Genomic DNA, 19,270 nt, shown 5'->3' on the forward strand with positions numbered 1-19,270 from the left:
GGTAAGGTGTCCAGTGATGAACGAATCAGTTTTCGATTGAACACAATTTGGGAATCTTAGGTCATGACTCATAAACATTTTGTTGTCAAGGCATTAATCGTATTCTCCTAACTAGCATGCCGATACATTAAGACGACCGCCGCGGATTTCCGACCATAATTTACTCGGAGGGGACTAGGCGATGGTTAGTATATCAAAGGCAACTTAAAATGGAGTTCAACATACTGTCAATCTCGCCAGCCTTGATCTCATCGCTGATATCCTTAGGGCTGCGGCCATCGACCTGGCAACCAACAGAGAAAGCGGTACCGAGGATCTCAAGGACGGTACCCTGAAGCTCCTTGGCCAAAGACCTGTGGCGCATCTTGCGAGCGATCTCGATGATCTCGTCAAGAGCGACAGACTTGCTGTGCTTGATGTTCTTCTCCTTCTTACGGTCACGAGGAGGCTCCTTGAGGGCCTTGATGACCAGAGAAGAGGCGGAAGGCACAACGGAGATGGCGGCCTGACGGTTCTGGATGGTGAGTCTGACGGTGACACGCAGACCCTTCCAGTCACCAGTGTTCTTGGCGATATCTTCACCAATCTTCTTGGGGGACAGACCGAGAGGACCGATCTTGGGAGCCAGAGCAGACTGGGCTCCGACCTCACCACCAGTCACTCGCAGGTGAATGATCTTCACCTCATTGGGGTCGAACTTGGGAGCTGTCCATTGAATAACATATTAGTCGCCAGTATTACAGCCAAGGAGATGATACTTACGCATGGCGAGTGCGAAAGGTCGTCAATCGTCCTTGGAGAGTTGGTCGGGGTGGATGGTACAAAGAAGAAAAGGAAATTTTTCTTGAAAGAGCGCAGGATATTTGACTGGAGATTCACTTTCCGGGCTAGGCCTAAGCGAGACACCCAATCAGGTAAGGTGGCCAGGGCTCAACCCGTCTATCATCACGTGACATCTGTCATGAAGCATGAAGGCCCCATTCCAGAGTCCCGGAATAGGCAAGTGGAGTGCGTAGAAGTTGGGATTCAGTAGAATTCATTTGAATTTAATTCATTGTGTCTAGGTAGTTGCTATACCGCGGGGTAACAAACAAAAACAAATAGCCGCTAAACATACAGAAGAACCAAGTATCGACGTAGAACCGCCCTTTAATGGTCACTACACCGTCGTATCTAGCTGGTTCCTGAAACCGCAAGCCTACGTACAAAAGTTAGTATGTACTGTTAATCTTATCGACTTTGTGATACTCACTTCATCAAATGGTCCATGAATGTTTGCAAGGAAACATCGTCGGTGAAAATGGTTTGCGATGTCACACCACCACCATATCCTCCTGTCGTGTGTGTGGTAGATGGGTTCAGCTTTGACAAAAGGAAACGTGCCTGAGAGCCGCCAGCATCACAAACGATGAAACGAGGCAGTGGGAAGCGATCCGAAATGAGTTCCTGTTTGAAACCGAATTAGCTCATATTTTACTGGATCCTGATGGGGAGGTACGAACTCTAGCGTCCTCTTTGGGTTGCTCAAGAAGGACCTTCAGGTTTTCATAGCCTTCTTGGTCTTGATAGCCGGCCTTTCTCCATTCTGCGATGGTTTCACCGTGGAAAATAAGGATATGGAAGAAAGTATCAAGCAGAAGGATGTGGGAAGGCTGGATGGAAGCCGAGTCAAGAAGGACAGGCTGGCTGCCTTCATGTTCCAGGGAGTATGAATCCAGGGTCGGCTGAATCATGACAAGGGAGTCACCGACATCCTCATGGTTTAGAACGTGTCTGTAAAAGGCTGTCTCATCAGGGGAGTTGTTGAAGAACTGCAAGAACTGACTTCTGCGGAGATGGAACATGAACTGAGGATAAAGCGTGAAATTCTTCTCAAGTCGGAATGATGTTGGGTCGTCCTTTCTATAATCCGCAAAGCGGGAGCAGAGCCTGATGAGCATCCGGTCAACCCATCTGAGGACATCGGGACCATCGTCGACCTCTGCCTTGAATACTGCAATACGCGCCATCAGAACTGCAGCGGCTTCCTGGTCAAAAGATTGTGCCAGAGTAGGGTCTCCAGCAGGCCCACTCAAGTTGCGTGCGACAGTTGTGACCCGCAAGTGGTAGTGACCAGACGAATGCTGGTAGTATGTAAGGAACTGCATCATTCCTCTCTGAGGACCTGGCTGCACTGCCGCAGGCCCGCCTTGGTTTGCGATCTCAAAGTAGACACCGTAGCTCGAAGAAGGGTCAATGCCGCACATCTTCCAGGCACACGTATTGCCAATACCGCACTCCGTTTCACCGACGGAACTCGATTTCTTGTTCAGAGATACCGCGTGGCCAATAAGCCCTGTGACCTTGAGCTCCTTCGTAGTGAGCACTTCGAGGGATGCGTTGAAGCCCATCAGCAAGTTGTCATTAGCATCCTTGTCGAAGATTCTGACGAAGGACTGCTTGAATTGTGAGGACGTGAAGCTATCTGTGAGGAGCATATGACCACCAGTGTAGTTAACAAGGTTCTTCATCTCCAGAAGACCAACTTGGTCGAGACATCCCGCAAAGACATCCACAATATGTCCATTATTGGCAGCTCGCTTAGCCATGGTGTCGTAGAACTATCCCTATCAGCATACCAATATCCCTCATTATAGCGGAAATTGCTTACCTTGACGGCTTTCTTATAGTACTTGATGTTATCCCGATCGATATCGTGATGAGAACGCATAGGTTCCTTAAGTTCGGGTCCAACAACATGACCTGGACCCTCAGTTGCCGGGCCGCTGGTAAAAACCATGATGCGGCCACCGGCATTCTGGAAGGAGGTCTCAAGCAGGCCAACTGCAACGCTAAGAGCAACACCCGTGCATCTCAGAGGTCGCTTGTCGTTCGCAACGGGCCATGGGTCACGCTGAAGCTGCTCAAGAACGTTGGTGATCTGGAACTCAGCCTGCTGGACAGGGAGAAGGAATCGTGCGGCGGGACCAAGAGGCGGGCGAGCCGGTTGTTGAGGCATGTTCGGACGCACTCCAGCAGAAAGGAGACCAAGCATCTCTTGGACTTGCTTAGCGGCATATTCTTTGCTGCCTCGGAACACGTATGATTTAGCGCATTCGGTGTAGCCTAGCTCGTGGACTTGAGCCTGTGGTAGGGTCAACAATCTATCCTCGCGTTGCTCCCATCGTCCAAATTCGTGGTTCATACCATAGTACCATATGTGATCAATCCCACTAGCGCATTTGCTGGCAGCAGAGACAAGCTCATCACCAAAGTATCCTTCAAAGCCTTCAAGCTGTCCTCTTCCTGGCAAGTATCGACAACGTATACGAAGATGGGAGGGGTAGGGGCGGGGCGTGCCAATTGGTACTCGATAGTCGTGCTTAGAGGGTGAAGCTCTGGCGGTATCGTGCTCTCGGTGATATCCTTGTAATGAGGGGGAAGGGGGTTGCGCATCAGACAGAATGGACATATCCAGATCCGGGCACGGACATCAACGTTGCTATTGGTCGTTAGTCCCTAAACAAATTGTATGCTGGGGTGCATCTCCTACGCATAAGGATTCAAAACGGCCCGGCAAGGTGCTTTGCAGGTCACCGGTTCATATTGCAGCAAAGGAGAGTCTGGCTTGTCTTTGAGCGGAGTGTACACAGCACCAATGGGGACGACCAGCCGAGATGCTTCCTATGCACTACTTAGTCAAAAGGATCTCGCGATGCCTGACGTCGAAACCAACCATGCGTGAGCTTGGAAACGTGTTCCAGCTCAGTCTGATGCCATCGCGATCCTCGACATCACTCCATTGGTCCTTTAACGCTTCGTAGTCCATGTTGTCGGGCAAACAACGGGGCTCGGTAGCTTCGTCGTATGAGAGGGGTATCTAAAGAACAAGATTGGAAAAAGAAATGCGGTTGATTAAGCAAATTAAAAGTGTGAAAGAGTATCCAGTACCATAACCCGGTCTCTAAAAGGGCAACGCCAACAGCTGTTGTCCGGAGACTTATGCGGGGACTAGGAGTATGTTGTGTGAACCTGTGTTGTTGCCATAAGGCCAGGTTGCAGCATGTTAGGTGGCTATGCGCAACCGTACTTCCGCACTAGTGTGCTTTAAATTTCGGTCAAATCCGTCGGCAGCCAATTTTTCTTCCTTTTCTTTTTCTCATCTATATATCGCCGATACGTCTGAATTTTTGGCAGCTTCCGTCCATTTCAATGACGAAGTTGTTCTTTCGCATCGAGTGAAGAGTAACCTGACCCGTTGCTGGGCACCTGGATTTGAAAGGTCGTTCCGATCCTTTCGGATAATTTGGGAATCAGCTGTGGTCACATCATGACCCTCCTTAGCCATTTAATCGGCATGGAAGCGGTGGAAAATGAAGGACAGCATTACAATATGCAGATTAGTTTTACACGTAGATTTCTACCTAAGGAAAAGACTGCCTGGCTGTGACGTCCAATAAACCGAACCCATCAACGCCTCATGTACAACTGTGTGCAAGTGAAAAGTCAAGCGACTACAGATTCGTAAAGTGCATTTAACAAGCTTTTAAGCTTTCCTTGAAGCTTTCCCCACCTGCTTGAGGAGATAACTGCGCTTGAAGTATGTGTTAGGATGGACAATGGTGTCCAGATCCGTCTGATTCCAAGTTCCGTCCTCTTTTACTCGCTTGATCTCTGCCTTGTGCGTCCACTCGAACACCCTGTTGCAAGCGATATGATACCGAGTCTTTTCCACGTCTTCCCGCACCCCACGCAGTAATTCTCTGTCACTAATGCCAGTGGACTGAAGAAGCCCAATGAGGTTGTCAACGGAGAAATGACGATAAGGACAGCCGTGTGTCTGCCCAACTCCTGGGTTTGAGTCACCCAGGATCTTCTGGCATGAGTAAGGAGGATAACCGCGACCTCTGCGGTTGACATCACCGCCCACATCGCCATAGGCGTGACGGATGTTGTACTTGTACCGGGAATTGAATTCGTCGTCGGTAAATCCTTTGAATGATTGACGCCAGAAAACGATACACTCCTCCAATGATAAGCCGATCCCTTTCAAAAAGAGGGTATATTGAAGTCGGCCGTAATGCTTTAGATGGTTGTTCTTCCGCAGTGACATATGTAGGCTGCGCATGCAGAGTGGGAAATGTTGGGAAAGCTGATCGATGTTGTTTGCAGTGATGGGAGCGCCATCAACAACTCCTTCTCCCTCAGAGTATACGGATTCGGCACTCCCAAAGTTCTTAGACAGGTGATTCAAGATCGGCGTGAGACGATCATCTTCGTCCAAACGTGGCAGGGCTCGACTCGTGAGCTATTCATAGTCAATGGTTTTGCTCTGAGCATGGCGCAGGGTTGCACATACCTCCAAAGAACGCTCTAACCGAGCCGTGAATTCAGCAATAATCATGCTCAACTGTTCCCTTCCTGGTACATACGCTTTTCCTCTATATAAGAAGACAGACCGTCTCTCCACCAACTCCGGAACTCTCTCCCAATTAACCTTATACCAAGATTCTTCGTCAACACGGCGTAACCCCGGTGTCGCATTCACAAGATGCTCGGAAAGCTCACGCCTCTCCTCATCACTAACAGGCTCCCAGTCGAGATTGAGGCTCTCTATAAAAGCACGTCTCTCTCGTGAATCATCTTTTTGGAACCGGAACCTGAAAAGCATGGTCTCGGCTCGTGCGAATCGCCGACGGAGGTCCTCTGTGGCGGAGAAGGCCAAACGAAGAATGAAATGCGAATAGTGATCTTTTTGTCGTTCATTTTTCAAGCGTTGATCGGCCGCACCTAGCGACGAAGAAGTGTTTGAGGATAGTGGAAGATATTTCTGGAGGAGCGGTGTGATATGTGCTTCTGTCTCGGCGGGCGATTTGTTTCTATACGAACAGGCCTCGATTTCGGCCAGGACTGCACCGGTCAATATGTTTACACAGATAAGCAGAAGGCAGAGCGCACATACTCCTCAACCGATCAATAGCCCATTGCTCGAATTGCTCGAGAGTAATCTCTGCCGTTGGTGGGACCTCATAGAAGTTTAAGCGGTGCGGATAATCTTGTTGTTTGAAGACTGGAGTAGCAAATTGCTTTTTCTTATGGTCGAGAGTTGCTCTCCTCTTCGGATCGATCTTGTGGAAATCTTGCCGAATCATTTTGAGCCCACACAGTCGCAAGACCTATATCAGTCAAGGGTGTATACACAGCGTTCCTTGACAACCAGGCTTCTATGCTCTGTCCGGGCTAAACACGGTCCCGACGCGCCACGCGATCTACACGCGCTTCATATCACGTGATGTAAAGTGGATTACCTTCACTAGCCGAGGGAAAGCATTGGACTGAGTGGAGGGCCCATGGGACACACGGACATAACACCGGGTTATGCATGTGAATCAGTTGTATATAGATCGGGTTATCGCGGTCGCGCAAGCAATAGGCGCCTTCTGAGACCGTTGATATACGTTCGATTACTCGAGATAAGTCTGCTTTTACGGAGTCCCTTCAACTACTGCGTACTACTAAGTCGTAACCCTCTCCGGCTCTCCCTCCGCTCACCGACTTCCTAAACAGGAAAACATCGAGATTCCGTGGGGTTGGCTTTCCCCGGCCTGATGTAAAATCCGAACTGTTGAGTAGATAATCCCGAGTACAGATCTAAAGGTCCACAAAGCAAATCATCCCCTCCAATTTAACATACATACATAATATATCTTCCTTGCTTCCTACATTTGCCGAAATAATGTCGGAATGATTTTAAACTAGCGCGCGCACTCTTCACCAACCTCTCCACTCTCCACTCTCCGCTCAACATTTAGCCCGGTGCTCTAAATCCCAGAAACATTGCCATTCCAAGTCGCAAAAGAGTAGGGTGAAATGACGCTCGCAATTAGGCAGCTCAGTAAGGCTGCTCGTATCATCCTCATCGGCGCCCCTGGCGTTGGAAAGGGCACCCAAACAGAAAGGCTTCTTGCCAAGTTTCCGCAACTGGCCTCGATAAGTTCCGGAGACCTCTTACGAGAAAATGTCCGGAAGAAGTCACCATTGGGTAAGCAGGCAAGATCATGTGCGCTTTAGACACTGTGCCTAATAATTGCTGGCAGGACTCAAAGCAGAGGCTGCAATGCAGGCAGGAAACCTCGTCCCCGATTCATTAATCCTCGAGCTTATATCTTCCGAATTCAAATCGAAGGGCTGGCTCTCAACATCGTCGAACGCATCGATCTCCTCCAACGCCTCATTTATCCTTGACGGTTTCCCGCGCACCGCTACTCAGGCTTCCAGCTTAGAAACACTTGTCCCTATCAATTTCGTTGTCCAACTTGTCACACCTCCATCCATCATTCTCTCCCGGATAGCATCTCGCTGGGTCCACGAGCCGTCCGGAAGGGTATACAACACCGATTTCAACGCCCCCAAGGTTCCTGGACAGGACGATATTACTGGGGAACCTCTGACTCAGAGAGAAGACGACTCGATTGACACATGGAAGCAACGACTTCGCAAATTCGAAGAAACCAGCGAGCCCTTGCTCCAACATTACGAGCGCAAGGGCTGCCTATGGCGTGTTGAGGGCAACACTAGTGATGAGATTAGCCCACAGCTTTTCGCGGAGGTAGAAAAGAGGTTTTGCTAATATTTCCTTGTATTTGAATATACCACCGTTCGATACCTCCCTGTACTTCTATTTTTACGATGTTCTGTTTGGCGTCAAACGTTTCTACGACCTGTCAAGGGCTATGATGCGAGATAGTTATGTACCTCCCGTTGAGGAGGCCATGCTGTTTGTGTTAAGATACACCTAATAATGCTAGCATGATCGAAAGAAAAGAAAATGCAATTCTTAGATTGGCCCTGCCATAGCCTATGCTTTTCTAAGTGCGTCACCGTGTCGGTCGTAACCGTAGATATCAACCGTCCAGTCATAAGAATAAATCGCTATCGAATGTACAGAATAAACATACGGGCACATACCTTCTAATATACACAGCTTGGTCCGTCCTCTTTCTTAATCGCCCTTACCCTGTGACTCCTCTAATCCCATACGAGTCTTGTACTCACGCGGACTCTCCCACCCTTTGCGATTGCGACGATAACCCTTCCACAGGCCCGTACCCTTCTGCTTTGCTATCGCTTCCGCCTCTCTATACTTCCGTTCCAGCTCAGGGCCGCCAAATTCCGAACCCGCCTTCGCCTCATACACAGTAGCCAATCCCCGCGTCAACATCTCATACGACACATCACGACGACGAAAAGGAATCGGGAAATCGAGGCCCCGTCGCACATACGCAGAGGCCACCACACGCTGATACTGGTCCTGACGATGCACTAAGACCCGAACACGGCGATTAAGAACGTACGACGTCAACCATTCATGAGCTTCTCGAGCATAAGGCTGCTCCGGGCGACCGAAATGCGCGAGTTCCGGCGCATCCACACCAGCTAAGCGAACGGAGATCTAAACATAACCCATTAGACCTCTTATCCGAGATATAAAAAAAAATAAGCAAAATACTATCACCGCACCGTTTTATCCCTTAGGTCCTTCTTAGCGGTGGGAACTCTCTTCCAGGGCAACCAACCCCATCCCGCTAGTCTTCCTCCAGGTGTGTGGTATAGCCTGAAACCATCGCCGTCGCCGACACTCGTCACTTGGCCCAGGATGGTCCTCTTCCGGAAGTACGATGGTGAAATGCTAACGGCATCGGGGAAACGACGCAGATATCGGCGGTGGATCTGTAGTGCGCCGACGATTCCTGTCGTGAGGATCAGGGTGGGAATTAGAGTCCTGGGTTCGGTAAATGCAGCCCAGTCGATCGCATTGAGGGATTTGTCCCAGTTCTTTTTGTTTTGTTCATCTTGTTGTTCTCGGGCTTGCGATTCGGAAGCCCATGGCGGCCATCGCATGACGGCTCATGCCCCTCGTAATTGGTGTTTGGCGGATGAGCTGCGTTGGAGGTGGAATGGTGGAAATGTAATTGTGACCGCTACTCCGGAGATAACATGGTTGTTGCCGAGGGAATGTATTTATTTAAGGCTAGCCGGGCGGTCGGGTGGAATTAGGGTATACTATATAAATATATGTTCACTACTCCGTACAACCATGAAGAAATTATTTTCGGGGAGTTTTTCTTTTGGAAAAATCGATCAATTGCCGAATGCAAGGATTCATGTTTTTCAATGTGCCTATATAGTTGCCCATGCTCAGTATTCGTGTCAATCTGGATATCAGACGGTCCGTCTCCACTATGTATACCACTCGCCCGCGTTTGCTGTCTTTCAGATGATTTGCATTCGGCAGATCTATCTTGTGATTATGTCCATCCTGTAGGACATGTTCTATACATCATAGTTGGCAAAGATACAGAAAAAACTATGCCTAGTAATCATAAGAAGTAGGAAAAATTGACAGATCCGGAACCCGCACGCCGTATAGAAGATAATTGACAAGAACAAAAAAGACCGGCTAGTTGGTATATAATGGAAGGAAAGTGAGAACGACGTCTATTTCAAGGTCACCGGAAGGCTGGTTTTAGCGTTAGCTGCAGCAGTATCGACGACCTTCTTTAGTTTCTGCTGTCTAAGATTCTTCAAATATGCGAAAAGAACGATGAAAATGAGTTCCATCCTTCAAGGCGTTAGCTCATGCCCCAGTACACATCCAGCTACCGAATGCGGCACATACCTCTCTTTTGTCATCATCAACAAGCCCTGCACCAACAGACCCTTCAAGATCTGAGGCCCAATACCCTTAAAGAGGGACAGCGCGCCCTCATTCTGAATGATATATCGCATAACCTCACCAAAGGTCTTGAAGGGCTTGCCTTCGCGACCAGGGGGTGGCCGCGACTGAAGGCCAACCTTGGCCACGATCAATGGCTGGGTTGCAATTGTGGCCATTGCCTTGGAAAGAGCACCCAGGACTGCGGTATTAATTAGTTTCGTATGAAGGGATTAAAGCCTTGACACTACTTACGGAAAGCCTCCCAGGGCTTCAGATTGTTCCTTCCTTTGAAAAGTACCTCCTTCAGACGTTGATAGGCACCGTAGGTAATTGCCGGGTTGACAACCAGTATCAAACTGGCCTTGAGACCTCTCCATAGACCCGACCAGCCATCTTCGCTATTGACAACCTCCTTACCAGTCTCGATCAGACCCTTCTTCTCGCTCTTTGGCTGTGTCTGCTGTCTGGTTGTGATAACAGCAACTGGAATAGTGAAGATCTGAGCGATAGCCCCCGACACAGCACCAAGGGTAAGCTCCATAGCGGTTCCCGGTGGCTTAGATACGCTCTTCGATGCCATATAAAGGCTTCTAACCACGCTGTACCAGTAGAAGTACGCAAAGTTGGTTGAAGCAACACCAAGCAAAGAACCAACCATCCCGGAATATAACCCTTCAATCCCCTCTTTTTCCATGATTTTGTTGATGGCATCTAGGGTCGACTCGTAATGTTCTGCATCTCCGCTTTTCGATTCAGGTGTGTTCTTCACTTGGACTTGAAGTTTGGTTTTGACACTAAAGATCAGAAACGAGTCAGTTTGTATTCATAGGTTGTATTCACACCTCTAGCCTAACTGGCAAGGCTATGTACGCACAGGTCCAGTGGATAGACGATGGCATTGGCGAGAACGGCACCAGTTGCACCTGCGACAGCGCTACCCCAAGGGGAGAGCGCGGGTTTCGATTGGCCGGCCATTATGCAGGATGAGCTAAACTACCTCTGCCAATTCCGTCAGAAAGAATACTAGTAGTTTAAAAGCAGAGATACTGGTAGAACCAAGACCGGCGAATGAGGTAGGGCTCTGTGCGATTTCGGGGGTTTAGCGTTCGGCCTGAAGACTTACCGAATCGACTGATAGAAAAGTTGAATGCCGAGTAAGGTGAAAAGACCCCAGCTCTCAAGCAGCAAGAGTGAGGGGAAGAGCTTAAGCAAGGATAGAAGAAGAAAACCAGAAAAGAAAAAAAAAGAAGAACCTCAAGACTGATCACACAGTCCCGGCATTCTGAACGTAAAATGCGGGAAGGATAGAGTCGGCAGGGCCAGGGTAGTTGCACCTCGGTGCTCTGGATTGCGCATGACGAAATGAGCCGAGGTTCATTTGGAGGCCAATTTCTGGAACTGACACCGACCTTTGAACTCCCGTTCCTCCCCACCGACACGCTAGTGAATGATCCAGCAAGCATACTTTGGTTGTTTTGACCTCATTCCACTGCGAGTGAATTGAGACTAAATTAAGTTCATGAATAACAATTGATTGCCATTCGCGATAATCATCAGAGCCTTGATTGGGCCCTGATAAAACTTGACAAAGGAAGTGAGATCGACCTCGGATGTCGCTCCTTCGGAAATTTCACGGGGCCCTTCGGACGGGTCACAAGCAAGGTGTCTGACTGTCCTGTCTAGTCGGATAGACGCTAGTTGAACTGTTATGCCTATCGCGGGGAAGATCTCGGAGTGTCACGGTGCTTGAAGATCCCAGGCGCTCATCAAACTATTGCCCCGCGTGCCAGTATGTCTAGACCGAACGCCGCAACCCAGAAGTCCTTTATTACTCAGGCACTGGTACTTGACCTTTTTTCTTTTCTTCTTTCTTTTCCTTCCCTTTTATGATTTTTTAGTGCTGTACCTTAGTTGTTTTACCACGATACTGACCACTGGCTAGAAAGCCGAGCGGGATGTATCGTCTGCCACTTCTCAAAGGCAAGCTTTAGAAGCTGCCATTGATGCTGCTGAGCACTATATGAAAGCATTGAAACTGGCATCCGTCCAGAAAGACAAACATGAATTGGATGCAAAATGTAAAGAATGGCTCACAAGAGCGGAAAAGATCAAAGAATCCAAGGACTGGCAAGCTGCCGCCCGTCTCCATGACCGAACTGTCCCGGAGCCACGGTTGCCCGTATCTACTCGTAAGCTCACCACTCGGGAGGAGATCATTCTTCTAGAGGGAGCCAAGTTGAATGGCTTCATATTCCCTCCATGGTCCATCGCCCCAGGCTCTGACGACTTCAAACGAGAGGATGGTGAATCCCCGTTTACGTAAGTTCTGGTGATCTGGCTTGTCAATGCTGCATGTATACTCAGATGGCTGCTGGATATTCTAACTGATATCAGCGACAAACCCGATCTTCATCTTTCTTATCCTCAGAGGAAAGTTTTTGATGGCTGGAAACGACCTTCCGAGCTTCTCTCGAAATACACGGAAGATGTGTACACTGGAGTGGTTCCTGTGATGTCTGTTCCAGGGAAAACAGATCTAGTCCAGGATATGCTAACGGACTGTTCTGTCGTTGCTAGCCTTTGTGCTACTACATCAATGTTAGAACGGGGCCAGTGTATTGTAAGCAGGCTGACCCTTTCCAGCTGATCCGCTGTGACTGATAGGTTGCAGCATTTTCTTCCAGTGATATACCCTAGCCGGGGGAGCCCTCAGCCTTCACCGTCAGGCAAGTATATATTTCGCTTTTATTTCAATGGGTGCTTTCGAAAAGTCGTCATTGACGACCGGTTACCATCGTCTAAATCGTCAAGATCACTCCATGTGATCGACCGGAAAAATCCCCATTTCCTATGGCCTGCGCTAGTAGAGAAGGCGTACTTGAAATTGCGCGGAGGCTATGATTTTCCTGGGAGCAACTCCGGGACAGATCTCTGGGTACTGACAGGTTGGATCCCCGAGCAAGTTTTTCTCCATAATGACGACGTGACTGGCGACCAGCTTTGGAAGCGACTTTACAGATCGTTTCACCAAGGAGATGTTCTCTTGACTATAGGTACCGGTGAACTCACCGAGAGGGAACAAAGAGAGCTAGGTCTCGTGAGTGAGCATGACTATGCCATACTGGATATGAAGGAATCTAAAGGGCGCCGTCAATTACTCGTGAAAAACCCTTGGGCTGGAGCAGATACTGCTTCCGGAGACAATGGAAGCCTCTCTGCATCCCAGGATTTACCCAATAACCCACCTTCATTTGAGCCGGGTACCTTCTGGATGGATTGCGAAAAGCTGCTTCAGCATTTTGAAAACCTCTATCTGAATTGGAACCCTGAGATTTTCAAATACCGCGAAGACGTCCACTTTACGTGGGATCTCAACAACGGGAGAGGCGTAGCCGGCTGCTTTGTGAATAACCCGCAGTTTGCAGTGTCAACCCAGAGCGGTGGGATTGTCTGGTTACTGCTGGGCAAGCATTTCAGAACAACTGGGCAGCCAGAACGACCCCTTGATGAATACCAAGCAAATGAAGAGTCGGCTTTTATAAGCATATATGTTTTTAACGCAGATGGCAAACGGGTCTCTTTGAGTGACGGGGCTCTACATCGTGGCCCCTATGTGGATTCTCCTAATACGCTCATGAGGTTAGAGATGCCCCCCAGAACAACTTATACAGTCGTGGTCTCCGAGCAATCACTGCCATCGTTGAATCAAAACTTTACTTTGTCTGCCTTTTCTACATCCCCTGTACGGATGGCAAAAGCCCAAGACAAATACATGTGCATGAGCAAGATTCAAGGTTCTTGGACACCTTCCACAGCAGGCGGGAATGCCGAATCTCCCCGTTATCCGCTCAATCCTCAATTTAGGCTGGAGATAGAAAATGTCACAGACATCTCACTTCTCCTAGAATGCCCGGACACTGAACTTGCAACCCATGTTAAATTATTCTGGTCTAATGGAAGTCGTGTGTCGCGTGTACGCAGCCGCGACATTATCGCTGATAGTGGTGACTATCGCCGTGGTGGCTCCCTTGTGGAAAAGACGGCTCTGGAACCGGGCTCATATACGATCGTCTGTTCCACATTCGCATCGGATCAACTTGGCCGATTCGCGCTCTGGATATCCTCATTAGTTCCTTGCAAGGCGAGCCTGCTTCCACCGGAGGCCGCAGGACGACGAACGGTCATTTCAGATATTGGCATACTGCCTCCGGGGAGAGACCGAATGCTGGCTTCTCTGCAAGTGCCACGGCTTACGAGGATCAAGCTCATTACCCGAAGTAGGCAATCCGTCATTGGAAGCCATCCTGTTGGGCCTTCACCCGTGTTAATGACAGTGGAGCTCGGGCAAGGACCATATAAACAAATTCTGGCGACTTCGGAAGATGGAACGCACAGTGACGCCATATCGGGGGTACGTGTTGAGGACTTTGACTTGCAGCCAGGGCTAGAGGAGAGTGGTGGCATATGGATTGTCATCGAGAGGATTGGAGGTCCTGGAGGGCAGGTCGAGGACCACTTTGAGGTGGAAGCTTTGGCTGAAGAGAGGGTTGAAATTGGGGAGTGGATGCTTGAAGATGCCTGATATCCGATCCTACAGAAGCTCTAAATGCTCTTGGTTGAGCTTCTTGGATCGTCATATTCAATAGCATGTTAGAGTAGAAGAGCGGAAACGATGATAGACTTGACATTTTTCTGTTGTATCCTTTTTACTATGCTAGAAAAAAAAAATCAAATCCAAAATCCAAAATAAAAGTTAATATACAGGTCTTGTTAATTACTAGTAGTACTAAGTCAAAAAAGGTACATAGGTTTTGATTTCCGAGAGCAACCTCAGGGCTGGCAACCTCAGGGCTGACGGTTTGTCGTAAACCGCCAAAATCGAGTTAGCTTGCTTTACTCCGCATAAATTCAGTCCTCGGCTCGGGGGTCCGAATTCCCCTCCGAGAGCTTTCAACGTCATCCCGCTTGCATTGTGCATTGTGCCTCCCCACCTTTAACAATTGAAACTCTTTCCCCGAATAAATCATTATTTTTGCAGCCTCCATGGCGAGTACCATTCCCGCTGCTCTGAAGTCTGCGGATATTGGGCGCTTTGCCGTCAGAGCAGCTCAGCTTGAACGTGTAAAGCCCGTGGTCGCCTATTGGTGTGAGTGCTGTATGATTATGCCCGGTGCGGACTACGAGCTGATAAGCGGCCTCTGCTGATCACAGGCAACTTCTGGATTGTCAACCAGATCATTGAGAGAGGTCTACATACCTCTGACGATGAAGTGAAGCTATACACGACAGAGCTTGTGGATAAGCTGGAAAAAGTACACCAAGCTATGCCCGATCAACCCCCGATGTTGACTAGAGACTAATATCTCGACGTTCTAAGTTTAAAAATGAGAATCCCGACAACGATACGGTGACGGACGCCGTTGCGGCAAATGCGTACGTGGAGCAATTTGGTTTGGAGATCTTTGGGCGTGCAGAGGCAACCACGAGGGCCAACAAGGTGACGAAGTTCGTTGCCTTTCCCCTGCCTTTCGAGAAAAACAAGAATTAACTAATTTATTGCAGACAAACTGCTGATACGTTCCAAGCAGCCGCCACGTTTCTTGAACTATGCCAGATATGGAATCCTCTTGAGCCGGAGACGGCTGCAAAAATCAAGTTCGCCAAATATCATGCGGTTAGGATTGCGAAGGCAATCAGGGCCGGCGAGGACCCGAATGAGTCGAACCCAGTTATGAAAGAGGAAGAGGAAACAGGGAGAGATGACTTGGATGTGAAGAATGATGACCCTGAGGTCCAGGCAATTGTTGGATCGCTGCCGACACAATCAAGACAGCCGTCTGTGGAAGACGTCCCCGAGGGTTTTACGCATCCTTCTGGACCATCTCCGTCCTTACCACAGCCTCCAACTGGTTTCACCGAAGCACCTACTCCATCGCATGATGTCGCACGTAGCCCAGCTCAAGATATGGATGTTGACACGGAGCAAGGTGCACCGCTGAACCTCCCCTCAGCACCTGCGACACTCACGTCATCTACGACCTCAGTCCCTAACCTTCCAGATACGCCTACACGTGTTGGCACCCATCAATCTTCAGGGGCTTCTGACGCTTTTCAGTCCTTTCCTCCACCATCGAAAATGTCTCCTCCGAGCTCACCAGCTGCCTCTGGCGATCCCAGTTCTTTCTATGGTCAACCTAGTGCCACACCTCACCAACCTGCGCAATCCCCACCAGCAGCAACTCCTGTGGTACCACGCCCAGCACCCCAACCTGTTCATGCACCTACACATATAACGTCTACAGCACCCTCATCTAGCTATGCCAATTCACAGGCAGTTGATGATAACTCCATTGCTCTTGCCCAGAAGCACGCTCGTTGGGCCGTGTCGGCCCTGACATTCGATGATGTCAACACAGCTATCAAGGAACTCAGGAACTCTTTGAAATGTCTCGGTGCTGAGTGACAGCAGAGCACAAATGCTACACTTCAGTGACCCGCCCATTGATACAAACGCCAAGTTGTATGAACAGTTCCACGTTCGTGCTTCTAGGTCTGGGTCTCTTATGAAGATGTTTAGAGAAGTTCACTCAAGATTCCTTTTCTGAAGATTGTGCTGTTATTCTACTTTGACTATTAATGATGAGATGACTATATAAGCACATTACTGGCTTTATAAAACGAGTCGCAATTGGTGTTCTGATTCATATACACTGCTGTACCTCCTTTGCTTCGTAGTGGTTCTCCCTCTGGATGCTTTCGAACTTACTATATGCAGTATCAAAGGCATACACTAGCTCTACCTCTCCCGACAAGCTGTCTGTTGGTTTTCTCAACGCCATCTTCAATGCGGTGTAGGGCCTTTTTAGTTTGTTCTGCACTTGAAATTCAGTTGTCTACTACTAGTAGTAGTACTGGTGCTAGTAGTTTGATGTTCCGACCAGTGGAATCGAAGGGACATGAAGATACTAGTATGGATTGAATAGGCTCTTTCTGTTATTGGCTGATCTCCCATAGCAACACAACGCCCTCAAGCATGGAATCATTCACTCCAGCTCCCCCCTCTTACTTTACATCCGCTGTTACGTTACCTAAGATACTATGACTCTTCTTCCCCCGCACATGGTATGCGCGTCTACATCAGTGTCCCATTACCTGGTGTCTCTCACCTCCGGGGCTAGGAATCACAGGAGGCAGCAACTCTGTTCTATCTCCTGTTTCTGAGTTCCAAATGCTGACCATGGAGCCACATCCCATGACGTGTGATCTGGATGAAGGTCGTCTGAACGCTAAGTGTCGCGACCGAAAGTTTACTACGTTCCTGGACTTGAAGTTTGATTATCACACCGCGTTCATAAACCGCCTACGCGAACATGTCCAGATCACCAAGTACAGCTGGAACGAGCTTCAATCCTTCGAGTCCAAGAGGCGCTCATGTGCTGAAACATTTGTGGAAAAGTACGGCATGACATACTGGGGCGCCGAAACCCGCAAGAGTTACCTGCTACCAGAGGCTTTTGAAGAGCCCGAATCTCTCTGTACCTACCCAGAACGGAAAGATGAGTAAGTCTGCCCGAGATTCCCTTGTCTAGCCTCGTTATTTATGCTTACTGTTTAATCCACAGAATCATTCGGACGGTTGCTCTCTTGCTTGAAAGAAAGGCAACCAGTGCTATGAGGAACAAAGAGAAGCCGGGCTCGATGGAGGTCAGTAGCGAAACACCTCTTCTTGTCCACATATACCTGACATTTATGGGGGATATATAGCTGAGTACGCCCACTCGACGTACTTCTGCTTCCGTGCCACCAGCCTGGGGGAATTCTCCCTATGCTACATCAACTTCAAGCCCGGAGGTTTTCAGATCTGCAGTGGACCACACAAATGATGGAGATAAACTCAAGAGAGGGGCATCCGACAGACGTAAGACAACAGATTGGGGCATGGACGCCTCAGAACCCCCTAGCCAAAAGCCTAGAATCTCAGCACCGAGTGGTATACGCCCGTTTAGTTCCATCTGGGGTCATGGCAAGGAGAACAAAGGTAACGTTCCTCCCGAACCAACCAGCCTGGAAGCGGATTGGACCAATGCTGGTGATAAGACAGGCGCAACTGCCGAAAAAGCGAGTAATCAAGAGGGAAACTACCCGAATGATACCAAGTTCTTGGTGGAGGCTTCGAACCAAGAAGGAATGGCTCCTGTCTGGGTGTCTTTTCAGAATTTCCCGTCTGCATCTTCGTTCTTGGGGCACATGGCGGCTGAATGCAGAGTGGATGAGTGGAGTCCATCCAGACAGATCTTGACTGAAAACTCGGACTGGCAGACTGGGCAACTGGTCCTTGCAGCTTCCGTCAAGTTTGAATGGTCGGAATTTGAAATTCGTGTCCGCCAGGGGGTCGATCACGACCTAACTATTGTCCTTCAGGAACTACAGAAGGCCTGGAAGTCCAAGGAGCTTAATCTGGATGGTGGTTCAGTTAAGCAGTTCAGAATTAAAGTGATGCTTCACGTTGGTTGATTTGCTATTTGCTATTGGCTTTTTGTTCGTTGGTTGAAGTTTGCTAAGTGAAGTTGCAGTAATTTTTGACGATTCTGGGAGATAATAGGAATAACAGAGGGGCTTATGAGACGGAGAAAACAATCACAGAAGGTTTTTATTTGGGCACGCTACAACCTTTCAGCATAGGCAGTTCAATGGAAGACAACACTAGCGCAAGAACTACAGAAGGCTTGGTAGCTATACAGTCACTGCACGAACCATGGGCAGATCATCCTCTGGCCCATGGAACCAGACGCAAATCCCGGCTGGGGTAATTATTAGGCCGGAGAATAATCAAGTCGTAATAAACTGACGTCAAGGTTGCCCTTTAATTCCCACAGCCTATGGAATACGACGTACAGGCGTAAGAAATCACTTCCTGTGTATGTCTATTGTCTTTATCGGTATTTGGTCATCGCTATGGACCGAGCCGATTTCAAGGGGAGCGCCTTTCCCCCTTTAATAGAGCTATTAAGAACACCATTTGGAATTCTGATTCCCTGTACCCGATCTGGTATGCGATTTTCCCTTAAGCCTTCGATTTAAGAGACCAATGGTTGCCGTAATCGGTTCCCTTCCACCCCGAGATATTGGGTGAGACATTTCCCCCGAATTCTCTCTGCCGCAGTGCGATCACTTTCTTTTTTCTTCCCTCGGGACGCGCATAATAATAGTAGAACATAATAATATATGGAGTGTCTTATCTCTCATACCCCATAACGATATCCACTGATCCTGGTCACTTTGTATCATATAGGAAATGAGCTGTCGATCCAATTTCACTCCCTGTGATGATCATACTTCAAGGGAGGCCTTTTCTCTCCCTGTCGATGAGCGAAGTTTTCTTAAATGTTCCGATATGGAAGGGTTGATCATCATTGGTATTTGTGCCGGTTGAACCGAAAAACTCTTTTTTTTGTCCTTTGAACTTTTTTTTTCCTATCTGTCCACTTAACTTTCCACTTTTTCTTGTTTCCTTCCCTACCTCCCTTTGTCCGCTCCCCTCTCGTTTCTCACCTCCTCTCTTTACCCACTTAG

The 19,270-nt window shown here is 48.7% G+C and overlaps 8 protein-coding genes across 8 annotated transcripts; 4 read left to right on the forward strand and 4 right to left on the reverse strand.

Moving 5' to 3' along the window:
• Nucleotides 1-160: 160 nt before the first annotated feature.
• Nucleotides 161-3,808, reverse strand: sec23 (GTPase-activating protein SEC23; the record flags this gene model as incomplete). The annotated part of the gene is made up of 9 exons (XM_022533647.1): nucleotides 161-174; nucleotides 226-705; nucleotides 1,118-1,173; nucleotides 1,253-1,446; nucleotides 1,503-2,600; nucleotides 2,651-3,124; nucleotides 3,187-3,481; nucleotides 3,533-3,663; nucleotides 3,716-3,808. The coding sequence occupies 9 exons, from the start codon at nucleotides 3,806-3,808 to the stop codon at nucleotides 161-163; spliced, it is 2,835 nt and encodes a 944-aa protein (XP_022389215.1).
• A 717-nt stretch (nucleotides 3,809-4,525) lies between these two features.
• On the reverse strand, nucleotides 4,526-6,131 carry ABOM_006519 (DNA primase subunit PRI2; the record flags this gene model as incomplete). The annotated part of the gene is made up of 3 exons (XM_022533648.1): nucleotides 4,526-5,287; nucleotides 5,339-5,889; nucleotides 5,942-6,131. 3 exons carry the CDS (start codon nucleotides 6,129-6,131, stop codon nucleotides 4,526-4,528), a joined length of 1,503 nt encoding a protein of 500 aa, XP_022389214.1.
• A 718-nt stretch (nucleotides 6,132-6,849) lies between these two features.
• On the forward strand, nucleotides 6,850-7,609 carry ABOM_006520 (adenylate kinase ADK2; the record flags this gene model as incomplete). Its single annotated transcript, XM_022533649.1, has 2 exons — nucleotides 6,850-7,021; nucleotides 7,077-7,609. The coding sequence occupies 2 exons, from the start codon at nucleotides 6,850-6,852 to the stop codon at nucleotides 7,607-7,609; spliced, it is 705 nt and encodes a 234-aa protein (XP_022389261.1).
• A 372-nt stretch (nucleotides 7,610-7,981) lies between these two features.
• On the reverse strand, nucleotides 7,982-8,880 carry ABOM_006521 (thermonuclease family protein; the record flags this gene model as incomplete). Its single annotated transcript, XM_022533650.1, has 2 exons — nucleotides 7,982-8,431; nucleotides 8,500-8,880. 2 exons carry the CDS (start codon nucleotides 8,878-8,880, stop codon nucleotides 7,982-7,984), a joined length of 831 nt encoding a protein of 276 aa, XP_022389262.1.
• Nucleotides 8,881-9,477: 597 nt separating this feature from the next.
• ABOM_006522 (putative peroxisomal carrier protein) lies at nucleotides 9,478-10,672 on the reverse strand (the record flags this gene model as incomplete). Its single annotated transcript, XM_022533651.1, has 4 exons — nucleotides 9,478-9,601; nucleotides 9,659-9,896; nucleotides 9,950-10,491; nucleotides 10,572-10,672. 4 exons carry the CDS (start codon nucleotides 10,670-10,672, stop codon nucleotides 9,478-9,480), a joined length of 1,005 nt encoding a protein of 334 aa, XP_022389260.1.
• Nucleotides 10,673-11,488: 816 nt separating this feature from the next.
• ABOM_006523 (calpain-like protease PalBory) lies at nucleotides 11,489-14,279 on the forward strand (the record flags this gene model as incomplete). Its single annotated transcript, XM_022533652.1, has 5 exons — nucleotides 11,489-11,539; nucleotides 11,640-12,016; nucleotides 12,092-12,211; nucleotides 12,275-12,317; nucleotides 12,369-14,279. The coding sequence occupies 5 exons, from the start codon at nucleotides 11,489-11,491 to the stop codon at nucleotides 14,277-14,279; spliced, it is 2,502 nt and encodes an 833-aa protein (XP_022389268.1).
• A 461-nt stretch (nucleotides 14,280-14,740) lies between these two features.
• On the forward strand, nucleotides 14,741-16,160 carry ABOM_006524 (uncharacterized protein; the record flags this gene model as incomplete). Its single annotated transcript, XM_022533653.1, has 4 exons — nucleotides 14,741-14,852; nucleotides 14,909-15,009; nucleotides 15,075-15,202; nucleotides 15,260-16,160. The coding sequence occupies 4 exons, from the start codon at nucleotides 14,741-14,743 to the stop codon at nucleotides 16,158-16,160; spliced, it is 1,242 nt and encodes a 413-aa protein (XP_022389265.1).
• Nucleotides 16,161-16,934: 774 nt separating this feature from the next.
• Nucleotides 16,935-18,211, forward strand: ABOM_006525 (uncharacterized protein; the record flags this gene model as incomplete). Its single annotated transcript, XM_022533654.1, has 3 exons — nucleotides 16,935-17,257; nucleotides 17,320-17,401; nucleotides 17,462-18,211. The coding sequence occupies 3 exons, from the start codon at nucleotides 16,935-16,937 to the stop codon at nucleotides 18,209-18,211; spliced, it is 1,155 nt and encodes a 384-aa protein (XP_022389287.1).
• Nucleotides 18,212-19,270: the final 1,059 nt, after the last annotated feature.

This window comes from Aspergillus bombycis, assembly GCF_001792695.1.
Source record: "Aspergillus bombycis strain NRRL26010 chromosome Unknown contig00041, whole genome shotgun sequence".
NCBI lineage: Eukaryota > Fungi > Ascomycota > Eurotiomycetes > Eurotiales > Aspergillaceae > Aspergillus > Aspergillus bombycis.